The sequence below is a fragment of the Otolemur garnettii genome, unplaced genomic scaffold (genome assembly GCF_000181295.1).
Source record: "Otolemur garnettii isolate 467f Iridium unplaced genomic scaffold, OtoGar3 scaffold00039, whole genome shotgun sequence".
Classification (NCBI taxonomy): Eukaryota; Metazoa; Chordata; class Mammalia; order Primates; family Galagidae; genus Otolemur; species Otolemur garnettii.
In genome coordinates this window covers 102,899-119,863 of record NW_003852434.1, presented here as the reverse complement: position 1 = coordinate 119,863, position 16,965 = coordinate 102,899, and the positions used below count along the sequence as shown (strand labels likewise).

Sequence of the window (16,965 nt, the reverse complement as noted above, 5' to 3'; positions counted from 1 at the left end):
AAAAAAAAAAAAAAAGCCCATTAAAGATGAGCACATTCATGTAAAGATTCTTAGTGTTAGCAGAGTTACCAGAGGTGTTTATAATGTTCAGCAAATTCAGACTCTCATGTGCCTGCACCGTCACACACCTGCTGCATGGGGCACAGTTACTTCACTCTCCAGTGTGCCCAGCATCTCCCCATTCACCCTTCTTTTCAGTCATCCTGTGTCTTGATCTCCCACTCACTACTGTCTCCAGCCGAACCTGCTTCTCCTGTGGTGTTCGGTACATCAGAAATCACACCAGCAGCCTTCCAAGTTGCCCAGAAGAGAAACTTGGCAGTTGTTTTTGATCTTACCCTTTTCCTCATCCTACCGTACAATTAATACTGACTTGAGTCTAGCTCCTATTTTGAGTCTGGAAAATAGATAGACTCTGTCATTTTTGAGAAAACAGTTTCTTCTAGACTATTATATTACCCTCCAGATACCGTTCTTGTCATGCCTTCCGTACCTTCATTTTGTTTTCCATATGATAACCAGAAGGATGTCAACTGTAAATCCCACCTGACCAACAAATATAGGGGATGTCTTTGTTATTCTTTGAATTAGCATCTTATTGTATCACTTACTGAAATTTGTAATTTTATATTTATCGGTGTGTTTTCTTATTAGAAGGCTCTCTACTCTATGAACTAGAAGCAATAAAGCAGCAAGGGACATGACATTTCTCAGATCACCCTCAGTGTAATGAGGGCACTGTGCACAGTCCTCCCTGCATCCCACTGTCCTGTGCACACAGCCTGCACCTCTTCTGCTAGGTGCACAGTTGGACTCTAAAAAGGCTCAGTGTGAACAATTAGCCAAAACTCGCATAGAAATAGTTCTGAATAAAAGATGCAAAATAACACAATATATATTGTAAAAAAAATTATACAGAAAGAAAAACTAAACATTATAATTTGCATAGTTAAACGTACTAGAAGGATGAATCATTAAATTATAGATGCTCATTAAACATTTGTCGGGATTGTCAGCTTCAGCTGTCTTTGCTCACCATTTCTGCAAAAGATGAATCAACAGACATCCAGGGCAACTGAGGAGTTCCACTAGTCGCGTAGAATCCCTTCAGGTTCTCTGCTTTCTTAGACTTTACTATTCAAATAACATATACCTATATGTAGGGTTTTATTTTATTATTTTTTATTTTTGCCTATGAGTATGCTGAAGGGAAATTGAAGGATAATGCATTTCATGGCATGCAGAATTTCTTGAGCTTGTCAGTGAAGTTCGGTTTCTGTCTACACTTGGGTGACGTTTGATTCAGGGTGTTCGTTGTTTTCTAGCTGATGGTCAACCTATAATGCATGCTGACTCGGCGGTTGTTTGCGATCTTGTTTCTGGATGCTGTCCTCAGCATATTACTGTTAATGAATGGCTGCCTGGAAGACGTTTGTGTCACTTTACAGTTTATTATCAGCATTTTTATATAAATTGAAATTAAATCCATACCACTAAAATTCTCCCAATACCCTAAAATGAATCTTTTCTTCAATGCAGGAATCTCATTTTTAAACCATAGAGAAAAAATGTGCAGGATATTATATCCTGCTTGTCCTCAATAAAAAATGCAGGCAAGAAAAATATGGAGGAAGTTTTGCTCTATTTTTAAGATGTCAATCTCAATATTGCAGACAGGTTTCTGTTTTTAATGATGCAGATTTTATGGTAGAAACAATTCTAAAGGTTGAATTAAGGATTTATGGTTTTTGTATTAATGCTACTTCAACTCTTTTTGATCTTTCCAATATGTATATTAAACTCGATTTTTCCAAATTTATTCTGTGCATGTATTTATGTGTGTGTGTGTGTGTTGAGGTTTGAAAAAGGACACTAAGGAACACCTTTCTTTCCCCTTCTAAATTAAGAATTAAATGCAAAATAGAAGATTCAGAAAAATTGAATTATCATACAATGCTATCCAAACTTAGATTGGAATGCTTCATGAGAGCCTCCAGTACATTCTTCTCTGAACTGAAGTGACCTTCTGGAGTTGCTGACATATAGGGAAAATTGTAGGCTTCTCCCACAGAGCAAGAGCCTGTAAACTTATTCCTGGACAAGCTGAGATTTCATTCTGTGTACAGGTCATGTCAATAAGAAGCAGAGCGTATTTCTTTATCCCAAGGTCACCTTCCACTTTATGGATGAAGCAAGAGAAAGAAATAGCAACCATAAGCATACTTTAGCAGAAGTCTCTCGTGCAAATACGGGCCCGCAGAATAGAGATTGCCTTGACAAATAGAATCTATATGTTTAGACCAAGATTCTGCTAGTGAGGGAATGTTCGGGACTTGATTCATCAAAAAAATTCTTCTGGATTTATTTTCTCTAGAAGACACATTTACATTAATTACTTTTCCTCTAATTACTTTCTTCAAATGAATCACCTCATTAATTTCTCTCTTTCAATATAAAATTCAGGCAAGAGTGAGATTGGAGTACATAAGACTCTTGAAAAAAAGAAGTCATAGTCTGTGCATAAAATAAATATTTCTCCCGTGATGTTACACCATCAAATGCTCAGACATAGATTTGATTTTTTTCCTGTTAATAGTTTCACTTTTCTGGACTCTATCCTGCCTTTCTTCCCCCCTTCTTTTATCTGAAAGTATTTTTATAGGGTAAATTTACTAGAAAATCTCCTTTTGTTCATATTTCATTTCCAATATGTCCCTACTTAAATTTATATACCATACAAAGGCCATACATTTTGTTAGACCAGTCATGTCATCAATATCGCCTTCCATAGAGCAAATGCTTCTGCATAATGTCAAGTTCACAGGCTGCTCTTCAAGGCCACTCAAACTTCATCCCTGTTCTCTCATTTACCTACTTCTTCATTTATTAAAAGAAATAATGAGCACCTAGAATGTACCAAAAATGCATAAGGCAGTGTGGAGTCAACATGGCTCAAAATAGACATGGTCTTTGCTGTAGGGAACTTAAATGCTAATGCAGAAGGCAGATCAAATATAGGCAGACAGATTTCAGTCAAAATGAAAGACAGTACAAAAAAGAGGTTAAGACAGAGAAGTACCTGGACATGGGAATCTATTTAAAAAGAAGACCTCTAACACAATGACACTTAATAAGCAGAAGATTCCAGATGGAGGGAATAGTACATTAAAAGTTCTTCAGTTGGTAAATATCTCGACCCATTCAAGTGACTAAGGCAGATGAGGAAGGTAACGTTTGGGAGTGGAGGAGTGGTGTGGGATGGAGTTAGCACATGGGTAAGGGCTGCTTGCGGCGGTGGTCAAGGCAAAGTTTAGATGCACACGTCAGTTGTTTCTCTTCTCCATACTGCTTCTTTCTGATTCCTTTTCTTACATATTATTTAAAGTGATGGATGTATTTAATCAGTTTTGTTGAAACTTAGTTAAAATATTTTCATGGCCATTTATTCGATATTTTGAATGTTAAGATAGTTCCAATTCTTTAGCACAGTCTCCATCCTCTCTGGGGCATTGACTTGGTATATCACCATTCCCTTTAAATTCCAGATTAATATGTGGGTCACAGGATTAGGTTACATTGTTTGTGTTTGTGGGGGAAAGTCCAATTTGTTTCCTACACCCAGGAAGTGTGCCATGTACCAAGCCATTGTTCCTTTTGGATGGGAACTTGCTGAACCTGCTCCCAACCTCTCTCTTTCTTAAATTTGATTGACTCTGTTCTCTCAAATGAGCAGGTAGTTGTTAATCTGCTAGTTTCTATTAGGCAGAAAACTGCAGCCCACTGTCCCTGATGAACATAGATGCAAAACTCCTCAACAGTGTGCTACGAAGTGAATCCAAACATATATAAAAAGATAATTAACTATGATCAAGTGGGTTTCATCCTAGGGATGCAAAGATACTTCAACATACCTAAATTAATAAATGTGATTCCCTATATAAGCAAAATTAAACCTAATATCCATATATCTTGATAGATGTTGAAAAAGCATTCAGTGCAATCCAACATCACTTCCTGATAAAAAAAAAAACTCTTAATAATGAGGCATAGAAGGAACATACCTCCTCAGAATAATAAAAGCCACGTATGACAAACCTACAGTCAGTGTTATAATGAATGGACAAAAGTGAGCGTATTGCCCCTAAGAAACGGGAAAAGACAAGGAGGCCACTTTCACCACCACTTCTATTCATCATGGTTGTGAAGTCCCAGCAGAGCAATCAGACAAGAGAAAGAATTAAAAAGCATCTAAATCAGAAAAGAGGAAGTCAAACTATTGTTTGCCAGCGATGTGATCTTGAGTCTAGAAAACCCTAAAGATCCTCTGAAAGCTTCCTAGAATGGGTAAAAGGATTCAGTGAAGTCTTGGGTTTTAAAATTGATGTACGCAGATCAGTAGGATTTCTATATACTAAAAACAACCAAGCTGCGAGTCACATCAGCAACTCAATATCATTTACAATAACTGTAAAATCAACTTTAAAAAGTCGGGGAAATATACTTAACCAAGGAGGTGAAAGATCTCTGCTGGGAGAACTACAAACCACTGATGAAAGAAACCATAGATAACACACATAAATGGAAAAATATCCCCTGCTTATGGATTGGTAGAATAAATATAGTTAAAATGTCCATACTGCCCAAAGTAATTTACAGATTCAGTATAATTCCCATCAAGTTGCCATTTTTCACAATGTTAGAAAAACCAATCCTAAATTTCATATGGAATGAAAAAAGAGCCCCCCCCCACTAAAGCTGTCCTGAATATAAAGAATAAATTCTCAAAAATCTGAAAGTATTACATTACCTGACTTCAAATTATACCACAAGCCTATAGTAAGCAAAACAGCATGATCCTGGTATAATGGTAGACACACAAATCACTATAAAATAATTGAGAACCCTCCCCCAAACCACGTGCCTACAGTCAACTGATCTTTGACAGTGCAGAGAAGAACATTCACTGGGAAAGAGGATGCTAGTGAATGCTGCTGACAAAGCTGAACAGCCCAAAGAGAAAGAACAGGGCTAGATCCCTACCTCTCAATCATGCACAAAAATTAACTGGAGATGGGTTAAAGACTTGGATGTAGGACTTGAAACCACAAAAATTCTTAAGGAAAACCTAGGAAAAACTCTTCTGGACATTTGGGTAAGACTTGAAGCAAATACAATAAAACAAAAATAAATAAATAGGACTTAATTAAGGTAGAAAACTTCTGCACAGCAAACGAATAATCAATAGAGTAAATTGACAGAGTAAATAGGGGAAGATATTTGCAAACTGCGTATAACAAAGGACTAATGTTCAGAATTTATGAGGAACTCAACCAAATCTACAAGAAATAAAAACAACCCCATTAAAAAGTGGGCAATAGACATGAATATTTTTCAAAAGAAGATATGGAAATGACCAACAAACATAAGAAAAATACCTAATATCACTAATCATCAAAAAATGCATATTAAAATCACAGTGAGATACTACATTACCCTGTCAAAATGGCCACTATAAAAAAGTCAAAAAATAATAGGTATGGTCATGGGCGTGGTGAGCAAGGAACCTCGTACACTGTGGTGGGAATGTAAATTAGTACAACCTCTGTGGTAGGCGATATGGAGACTTCTCAGAGAACTAAAAATCGACCTACAATTTAACTCAGAAATCTCACTACTATCTAGAAAAGAAGTCATTATATTAAAAAAAGACACTTGCTCTCATTTGTTTATTGCAACAGTTCCCAATTGGTAATACATGGAATCAACCTAAATGCCCATCACCCAGTGAGTAGATAAAGTAAATGTAGTGTGTGTGTGTAAACCATGAAATACTACCCAGCAATTAAAAATCATGTTTTTTGCAACAATTTGTGTGGAACTGGAGGACATTATCCAGAGTGAAGTAGCTTAGGAATGGAAAAACAAATACAGCATGCTCTTACTTGTAAGCGGGAGCTAAGCTGTGGGTATGCGTGATCACACAGAGTGGGATCCAGATGGACACCAGAGATTCAGAAGGGAGGAGGGGGGTAAGGGGTGAACAGTTACCTACTGGGTTCAGTGTACACTATTCAGGTACCAGGTGCACTAAAACCCCAGTCCGTATCCCTGTACAATACAACCATGTCACTAAAAACCATTTGTACCCCTAAATATTGAAATTTTCAAAAAAATGAAAAACAACTGCAATTTACTTTTTCATACTTAAAATTCCAGTCTATTTCAAAACTAGATAATGAGGCTTTTCTAAACAATCTCTCTACGATCCCCAACATTACTGTTTCCTTCACCTGTTACTCTGTCTCCCTCTCTCACCCCCATGCCAGTTAATATAAGTCTCAATAAATACAACTTGCTCCTGCTAATTTTGAATTTAATTTGGAAAATACAGCCACATTTTCATTAGTCTTTGTCAAACAATTAAAATTTTGCACCATTCATATGACGTCATCCTAAGTAATTGGGGTTTCATTTTTCTCTGCACAGTAGCACTAGATGTTTTATGATTAGGAATATTGGAAGATGAGATGCTAATAGCACTGCATTTTTTTTTTTTATCAATAAGTCAACCTAAATTGACTTAAATTCTGTATATACTTGGTAAATATCACAGATGATTTTGCAAATCTCAGGCAGCACTAGGTGAGGAACAGGGAGGGGAGGGAAAGGGCAGTGAGGGGAGAGGCTGCAGGAACAAGGGGGGAAGGAGGAAAGGGTTTTATGTAACCAGAGTTCTTGGGAGAGACGTTCTTTATAACCTCTGTTAGTCCTGGGAGAAGGATAATTCAATCACAGTGTTTATCATTCTGGTATTAAAAGCTATTTTATTGAACAAAAGGAAAGAAAATGAAAGGAATTCTCCTTCAAAGAAAATTAAGTGGAAATCATAGTCTAGTAAAATCACAAGAAAATTTTCTTAAGTTACTTAAACTTCCTAAACTATATGATTCACATTTAAAATAGGTATTAATATAATAATGTTAAAAATTGAGATGAGGTTATGTGAGTACAGTACTCTCAGCTGTGCCAGGCAGGCAGTAAATACATCACCTAATAATTAAGCTCAAAATCTCATCTGAAGTGAAACATTTAGGACTGAAAAGGAAGCCTCCAGCCAAAGCCCAGTCAAATTAGTTGACTCAGAATTATTAATTTTGCATTTGAAATATGAAATTCTGTCTTATGTTCAGATATTACTTCTCTTATCTGGTTATCTCAGGGTTATACTGTTGTCAGTCTCTTAAAGTACAGATTCTTAAATGGATGGGGGTTCCGAAGGAAAATTAAGAGCTGTAAAAACATTGAAATCAACTAAATAGAATCTACTAGGCAGTATCACATATTGAATGTAAATGTTCTAAAACTGGATCAGTAAAATCAAAGAATGTTAGCTATCAAGAAAACAGCTAACACAGAACATAGTGTAAACATTTGGTCTTGGGTTTGAGCAAATCATGTGTTTAACATTTAACTGCGGTTCCTTTCTTAGAAGAAAAAATGCTGAAATTGAAGTAGTCATATACTGAAAATTAAAGCTGTAAATATATAAGCTTATTTGAAATGCACCAGCAGAGCAAGTTGTATACCCACAGTGGAGTTTGGATTGTGCCAATCACATTTCATTTATTAAGTGGAGAGATACATAACTCACCAACAATGTGTGTGTTGTTTTTTTTTCATTTTGCAGGAAAAACTCCAGCACTTACAGAAGGCCTTTGCCTCAAGAGTAGATAAGTCCACACAGACTGAACTTCTAAGCTATGATGTAAGTAGCTATGTCAAACCATTTGTATCTTCTTTACTGATATTCAGACTTCCAGCAGGTTATTTACTTCTGCTGCTGCTGTGTCCATGCGGTGATTTAATGGGATTTAGTAGCACACCATTCATCTTTGCTCTTAAACAATTCCCAAATACCTTCTAGAACTAAAAAAGATAATTATGGCTACTGGCTTGCATACCGATGTCTTATTAATTTTTTTTAAACCAACGACTCTAATACAGTCTTCTGAATTAGTGAATTTGAAGATATGCGGAAATACATCTTAGAATACTAAGGCAATTTATTTTTAAGAAAGTACTTACTTGTTTATTAACAGTTTAATAAAGTTGCAATCACCAAGGGCCGAGCACATCATTTTTTACTTGTAGGCACTTACAAGGAAATATAACTTTGTAAAGAATTTTACAATAATATTTTAGTCTCTTGGGCTTCAGGAAAGGTAAGAGAAAGTTATTCAATTTAAAGTTATTAAATAGTATTTTTTTCTTCATATGAAATGATTGTTGTGAGCTGTCCGAATAGAATTGTAAAACACTTTAAAATAATATGTGTTCTTGTAACACTGAATGAGTTTAGAAAACTTTGATATTTACCAAATTATTATTTGATATCTATCTAATATAAATTCTATTAATAGAATTATAAAACATATTTTAATATAATTTGGATTCTAGTGACACTGGATGTTTTTGGAAAACTTTGATATTTGTCTCTAAGAGAGAGAGAGAGGAAAGGGAGATTTTTTTCTTAAACACAGCAATGAAATTTGCACTTTTCCTAAGTTCTTAAGTGTACATTTCCCCTTGATGAAAAATTAAGTAAAATTGTATTCATCATGAATCTAACATTTGTAAGAATCCTCTTATACTTAAAAACATGTGTTAGTGGCTCAGCCCCAGGTTACAGCGCCGGCCACATACACCAAGGGTGGCGGGTTTGAGCCAAGCCCAGGCCTGTTAAACAACAATGACAACTGCAACAAAAAATAGCCAGGTGTTGTGGTGGGCACCTGTAGCCCCAGCTTGTTGGGAGGCTGAGGCGAGAGACTTCCTTAAGCCCAAGAGTTTGAGGTTGCTGTGAGCGGTGATGCCATAGCACTCTACTCAGGGTGACGTAGTGAGACTTTGTCTCAAAAAAAAAAATTGTCAGTAATTTTTTAGCATTTCATTGACAGGAATAGAATAGAGATGATTTTAAGATTTTTGAAGATGTATAATAATAAAATATTTTTATCTGCATATTGTTATTATATTGACTAACATAAGTGTGGTTGTAACTTCTCTGTTGCCTTGCAAACCCTATTAAGTATATTTAAAATAAAACTACTTGTCTCTCTTAAGAAATAAAACAAACTTTTGAATTCTAGCACAGATTCTTTTCAGAAGTTTAAATACTTTTAAATTTCAAAAATACTAAAAACTATGCATTTAAAAAACGTTTCTATGGTATGTATTTTAATACATGCTTATTAATGTATCTAAATATCCTAGGTATAACTCTTGGAACTAAAACACTTTTTAGTAATAGCATTATATATTATTTAAATGATGTTAATATTTGTTTCTAAAAAGAAATAATTTTTATGAATCTCAAATAGTTGTATAATCTTCACCAAAAGTGATTCAGTAGTTATATCATTTGTAGTATATTTGTCCTATTACAGTCTTTTTTTCAGCACAAAAATATTTGTATATCAGTCCTTAGGATATAAGAATATGTATATCCTTATATATATGGATAGGATATACAAACATGATAAACATTTAAAAATAATAACCTATCTATTTATAACTCTGCAAGCCAGAGAGTTGTTCAAATACACTAATAATCCCATACTTCTCACTGGATCTTATTAGAACATACCATCATACAGCATGGGGACTACCAGTTAACTTAGAAATCACATACTTCAAATCCCTCCATTTTCAAATGGGATCTGAATCTCAGGAGCATGTAGTTCATGTGTTCACTACCACGTGATCTTTGTGGAAGTCCAGTTTTATTAAAAGTAATATGCTCTTAAAACAAGGAAAAGGAGAAATGTCCGTTTGGATTCAGTTTTATTCAGTTCGAAGATTTGATGTGTGGGAGAGAGAATTCTAACTATGTGAATGATTGAAAATAAATATAATCTTTAAGCCTTTTATGTAACATTATCAGTTTTATGTAGTACTATTAGTGACGTCTTGTGAGAATTGCTTGCTGAGGAAATGAATGATACCTCTAGGAGAGAAATAGCTAAGCTGTGGAGAGTCCTTCTAACAAGAGCGATTAGCAGGCTCACATGAATTTGCCTTTCTGTGCCTCATAATTTTCTTATTTCTACAAATTTCTTACACTAATTCCATGAAATTCTGTAAGCCTACAAATAGAAATAAAAAGTGAAGCCATGACCATTTTTAATCCCTAATTAAGCTTCATTGCTTTTACCTTGCTTTCATATGTTGCGGTGGTAGGTTAATATATTTTATTGGATTGAATTAGGTGAAAGAATAATACTTTTTTGGTATCGAATCCTTAAAGAATCCCCTTGAGCAAGTGAATTTCCAAAATATGTACGTGGAAGTTTATGAAGGTAAATAGACATGACTATGGCAATAACCTTTAGGGGATTTTGCTTGTAAACAAGTGAGGAGGGAAATATTTTATAAAAGCCAATCAGAAATAAGTAGAACATTTTAGGTATGATGAGTTGAAGGGTTGGAAGTACATAATTGATCAATGGCATCATTTCTTTTATGACCAGGGTGTATTTTCTATGTTTTGAAATACTTAATTACAAGTATTGTTTATATTTTATATGCAATGGGAATAAATTATTCTTAAATTTATAATATAATATTTTGTTCTTTTTCCTAAGAAATACGATTTTACATTATTTCAAATTTTACAAATGTGCCATATACACGTAAACATGTATATCTATGTATAATTTGCTTGTAGTATTTATCAGAGGAAAAGAAAAATCTTGTAGAACTCTTGTGCATTCTAGATAACTCTTATATGCTATTACTTTCTTCCTAAGGTTGTCAATATTAGTCACAAATTATCCTTTACAAATTATATAGATCATATTTTCTTAGTATGAATTTTAGAATATAGTACACTACATTCTGCTATTAATATAATTCCTTTGGGAATTTGAATCTTACTACACATTTTGCTTAAGGTAGATTCCTAGAATAGAATCTGTAGAAAACATTAATTATAATAAAATCTGTTAAAATCAACTACAATGCATACATTTCAAGGTTTGTATAATAAACTGCTCTAGCCAGTAGCAGATTTGTTGGGAGACGTGAAAGTAATGTTAGTGTACCCTGTGCTCCTTTCTAATGCACAAGGAGAGATTTTTTTTTAATGAATAAATTCGGAGTGTCTCAATACAGGCTTAGAAACACAATAGTTGTTGTGATAAGGGAGATAGTTAAAAAAATGATGAATGTGTCTTAAATAATCAATGCTAATTTAACCTCTTCCACCTTCCCATGTCTGCATAAGATTAGTTTATTGAAAGATCAAAGAATAATTTCTTAGGTGTTACCTGTGTTATTAAAACAGGCTAGAAGATTAATAGCTATAGTCAAGTAGCACTGTTGCCCATTACAAGATTACAATGAGAGGTAGGGAAAGTTTGTTCTAATTATATCTACAATACAAACAGAGACTTCAATGTAGCATATGTTCTGTCTGTAAATATTGTATAGCTTGAACTACCGCAAAGAACATTTGATTAAAATATTTGAGCATGAGTAGCCAAAGTATTGTGAAAATCTTATATCTGACAGTGAGAAAATTCAGGTACTTCCCATTAATTTGATGTCTTTATGGATTTCATTTCTGTGTTCACTAGAAGATTTCCTTTTTAAATGTGTTGACTTACTTTAAGTGTATTTTTTTTTCAAATGTGTGCCTGAAATTGATTTAAAATAGTCACAGGATTTTTGCATTTTGTTTTGAGGCAAATGCAGTAAACTTTTAAGTAAAAAAGTTTCTTTCATTGGTGTGTGTTTAACACTTATTTAGAAGTATTTATTGGTCTTGCAAACCTGCAATGGTTTGTTCATATTCTCTTTAAGAATTTTATTATTAATTATTGTTTATGTAAATATCATTAGGGGTTTTCATTTGGATATTTAAAATTAATCGAACTGATTCATGCTTGAATATACCATATATCAGTTTGGTAATGGATACTCATACCACTCTTTGTTTTTAAAATATCTTAACACACTTCCCAAATTTTGAGATTTGCTTTAGAATAGCAGTTTCCTACTTATATGCCAGGAAAATATTAATATTATTTGTGTTATGAATGCACATCTTGAGGAAACTTCTTAACGAAATTATCTATGTATTTCAGTGCTACTTTTCTTAGATTTAATAATGGTGATGCTCCTGGCACAGTTAGTGTGCAGGGAGTTCGAAAAAATATGAAATTAGTTCATCATGCCACATTCACATAAGAATAAGAATGATTTGTTTTTACTGTAATTGTTTTATTAGCTATTAGACAGAGCAGAAGAAGTTTTTGTGCTGTGCTAATGTATTACCTCAGCCTATGGTTTAAGCTCAATTCAAATAATTGAATAACCATCAATTAGACTCAGTCATCCAGCTGCTAATAAACTGTAGTTTATTAAAGCTTTCTGTTTTGGTTCTATTCATTGTTTACAACTTTCTTTAATTCAGGACTTCTGATTATATATGAATGTGCTTGGGCATTTATTAGAAAAAAGCATCTTCGGGGATGCTTTGTATATTTAAATTCACATGCTGCAGGTATTTCTGTTTATTGTTTATAAATTAAGAACCATGCAGGTTTCAAAGTAAATTAAATATTCCAGGTTTTCTTGTGCATTATAATTTTTCATAATGCATTAAAGATAACTCCAGATGAGGAAACACGATCACCACCCACAAGTGCTTATTAGTGTTTAATGAAGGAGTTGCGGCTTCTCTGGTGGCCTTGCCCTAAGGACATCGCTCTTGAAACTCCATCCGTGCATTTCATCCAGCAAAGTACCCTCTAGGAGCCAGGCTCCATCCTTAGGCTCTTGAGATACATCCACTAACCACGTAGAAATATTCCTGCCTAGAGCTTGCAGTTGGTGAGGACATACTTGGAATAAACAGTAAGCATAATAAATGAGCAAATTGTATAATGGATTAAAAAGAGGGAAGAGCGATGTAAAAAAGAAAAGTAGCACGGGGACAGGACAATTATCATGGCTTGGGATGGGGGTCGGGACTATAATAGATAGAAATAGAAATTTTAGACAAGGTAATCTGGATAGGTCTGAGGTTGAGATGTGAGACTTAAAGGAGGTGGGGGTGAAAATTATGCTCCATCAAAAATCTCTTTGTGAGGTGTTCCCTCAAAACACATTGAAGGCCCTTCAGTCAATCAGAAAAAATTGTGTTGTCTTTCCTGGAGCCTTTGATAAGAAGAATCAGTTTTATTTAGAGGCCGTGAAGTATAAGAAGAATTAGTTTTATTTAGAAGCCGTGCAGTATGAAAAAATACATTCTGTACCATTCCACCTAGAATCAGACCCATGCACCAAGAAACTCACACTATAGAGGAGCACAGTGGACTGAGCGAGCAGGAGACTCAGACCTCCCATATCACGTTCCAGAGGGAAAGCCCTGAGAGGAAGGCTGGGTAACCTCAGGGGCCTCACACAAATTACACTGGCCCTTCTTCCCTCCCGCCCTCCCCCTCCGGCCCTTCTTTTCTCCCTTCCCTGCTTTGTGCATGCATTTTCCCATGCTCTTCTCTCTCTGCACCCCATCCTTCTTTCAGAGAAGCCACAGTTGGAATTCTAAGCTGTAATAGGTATTAGACTTCATTGTACATAAGCACATCCTGTGTGTCAGAGAAGGTGTGCCCGTGAAAGTAAGCATACAGAGGAAACACTCAGTGATGGGGGGTGCTTGTGGTGCAGTGAGTAGGGCACCGGCCCGTATACCGAGGGTGCTGGGTTCAAACCCGGCCCTGGCAAAAAAACAGCAACAACAACAAAAAAATAGCCAGGCGTCCAGGTGTTGTGGGGGGCGCCTGTGGTCCCAGCTACTTGGGAGGCTGAGGCAAGAGAATCGCTTAGGCCCAAGAGCAGGAGGTTGCTGTGAGCTGTGTGATACCATGGTACTCTACCAAGGCGATAAAGTGAGATTCTGTCTCTCAAAACAAAACAAAGCTCAGTAATCACTTGAGGAAAAAATTAATAAATCAAAGGACTCTAATGTTGTTTTTATAATACTAAAAATCTATAAGAAATTAGTATTATTTTTAGTTTATTCACAAAAATATGGATATTGCTATATTATTTTTCTATATCAGTTTTTTATATAAAGAAGTATTTTAAAATGACTATTTTGTGTGTTTTAGAATGAAATATTAAATACAATGAGCATAGACGATTGTGATTTTAAACTATAGCATTACGTTGAATGATTCTTTCTGCAATCCTGAATCTTTATCTAGGAGCCAGATCTTTCCTGGGCTGCCTCCGGGTCTTTAATTTTGTGATGGACACATAGAATTCATATCAGTTAACCGACACCTCTTTTGTTAAGAGAATTTGGGATAGAGATCCTTATAGGGCAAACAGCAAGCCTAAATGGCAGCTATGGAAGTTCTTGTAATTATAAAAGTATTCATTAAAATAAAGCAACAACCGAGCACATTAGAAAGTAGTGGGAGAATGTGGAGTTACTTGTCAAAGGACACAAAGTTTTATTTAAACAGGAAAAATAAGTTTTGAAGGTTGGGCACCGTGGCTCACGCCTGTAATCCCAGCACCATGAGAGGCAGAGGCGTGCAGATTGTCTGAGCTCACAGGTTCAAGACCAGCCTGAGCTAGAGTGAGACTCTGCCTCTAAAAATAGTCAAGCATTGTGGCCGGTGCCTGTCGTCCGAACTGCTTGGAGTCTGAGGTTGCTGTGAGCTATGATGCCACAGCATTCTACCATGGATGACAAAGTGAGACTCTGTCTCAAGAAAAAGGAAAAAGAAAAATAAGTTTTGAGATCTATTGTACAGCAGAGTGACTATAGTTAGTAAAAATGTATTGTGTATTTCAAAATAACTAAGAGTCACTTAAAATGTCTCAGCACAAAAAAAGGCAAAGGGAAGTGATGGGTATGTTAATTACCTTGATTTAATCAATGCACATCATATACATGTATCAAAATATCATACTCTACAAATGCATACAATTATTTGCCAATTAAAAATAATACTAATTTAAAAACAATAACAAACAGCACATACACAAGCATTTTCATATAGCTTACCTAGGAATGATGTATATCACAGTTGCTGAAAATCGTGTTCAGTGATGGTGTTTATAAAGGACAGAAAGAATAGTCAACATTCATTAAAAGAAAATTTCTCCCAGCCCCCGTCTACTTTCAACCCATAATTGCGACCTCTACAGGAAATGTAAATTCCAGATGTTTAAATCTTTTTCTCAGACAATGTTAGAAGTCTTTTAAGGGATTTAGTGTGCTAAGTGGCATTGGTGGTATTCCATAACAAGAAATAATTCCTGAAGAAATTTTTACCACGTGTTTGGAATAAAACCCCACAACATATAAATTTGGGGCAACTAATTGTCTATTTATGATACATTATATAATTGTAGCTAATTATCATAATTGGTATAAAGTTCTAAGACTTTGTTCAGGTTCTTGTTTAAAGTAAATCTTTGTGGACTCAGATTAATCAACTTCTTTAGAAATATTGTTTTCCTGGAGTGGGGGAAGGGAAGAGCAGAGAGAGGGAAGGAAGGAGGGGTCGGGGGATGAGTGGAAGTGTGTGACACACGTTTTGGGGGCGGGACACGATTATAAGATGGACTTTACCTAACAAATGCAATCATTGTTACCTGGGTTTTTTGTACCCTCAATAAATCCCCAACAATAAAAGTAAAGATAAAAGTTAGGATTAGATGCAAATCTATTAATTTTGTATGTGCACAATAAGAATGGAAATAATATGTTAAATTAACATAATTTTTAAATGGTTATTGGCATATTTATAGCTAAATGTTATCATACTTTGCATAAATTAATATCAAAACACACCTCTGTAAGTTGATCACCCAAGAAACTGTAAAAAACTGGTCAACATAAGGAACTAGGCCCACTGTACAGATACGTCCATGTGGTACATTTCCAGTCTGTGAAAATTACGTCAACTTAAGAAAGTGGTCAATGTTGGGAGGTGGACAGCTAAAAATTGGTGTACATTAGACCATGGTTTATATAAATTTTCCTTTAAGTGGACAGACTAAATCCAAATCTATAAATCTATTTATAAATACAAAGCCACATTCCTACCAACCAGCGATAATCATTATACCAATCCCTGTGTATTCATTTTCGCATATGTATTTTTTATCAAAATGAAACTATATACTGTATTTCTGTTTTTCCCATCACTGAACTTGCTTTTTGTCCATTAATCACTTCTAACTGTCCATCTCAGTTTTCACGTTGGCTAATAGCAATCCTGTTCAAATTTTCTCAAGTGTCGCCCAACTACACATTACTGCTGGACTGCTCAAACCACAATCATAAATTATGAAGTCAAATATGTTTATTAATATTGCTGCAAAGTAATATTCATTATATTTGAAATTCCAAAAATATATATGAATATATATGTCTGTAGATGATGATTCAGCATTTATATTTTTTCTGAACATATGATAAAACCATGATAAAAGAAAAAGCTTTCAAAAGCATAGGAAACATATACTCAGACAAAGTAATTTTTGTGGTTTCCATAAATTCCTGTTTTATGGTTTCCATAAATTACTGATGCTCATGTAAAGAAGAAAGTTAATCTTTTTGGGTTTAATTAAAGTTTATATCAACTTTCTCATAAACTTAGACTTCTAAGTAGCATTTTTGGAACAATATTAAGTGTTTCTTGCAACCTAGTAAGTTGAAAAACACAACCTTTCCAATTCTATCTTTTCTTAGTCTTTGGAAATGAACAATTCATCAATATTCAGGGTGTACTTTTTCAGTGTAAGAAAATGCTAAGCCTATTGAGAGTATTTTTTTTCTGTTGAACAACCACACTGTCATGTGGCACAATCCCTATAAAGAATAATTTTGAAAAATTGAATAAAATTTTATATAGTTTGATCCTATACTCAGTAGTGCTA

General features: G+C 34.8%; 1 protein-coding gene across 1 annotated transcript in view; it reads left to right on the top strand.

Annotated features, from left to right (window-relative positions):
* The window catches only part of CCSER1 (coiled-coil serine rich protein 1), a 639,717-nt gene that overhangs the window by 618,343 nt on the left and 4,409 nt on the right, over window positions 1-16,965 (top strand). The window contains exon 9 of the mRNA XM_023513363.1: window positions 7,688-7,765. Within this exon, the coding sequence (XP_023369131.1) occupies window positions 7,688-7,765 (78 nt within the window). The remainder of the gene's footprint in view (window positions 1-7,687; window positions 7,766-16,965) is intronic.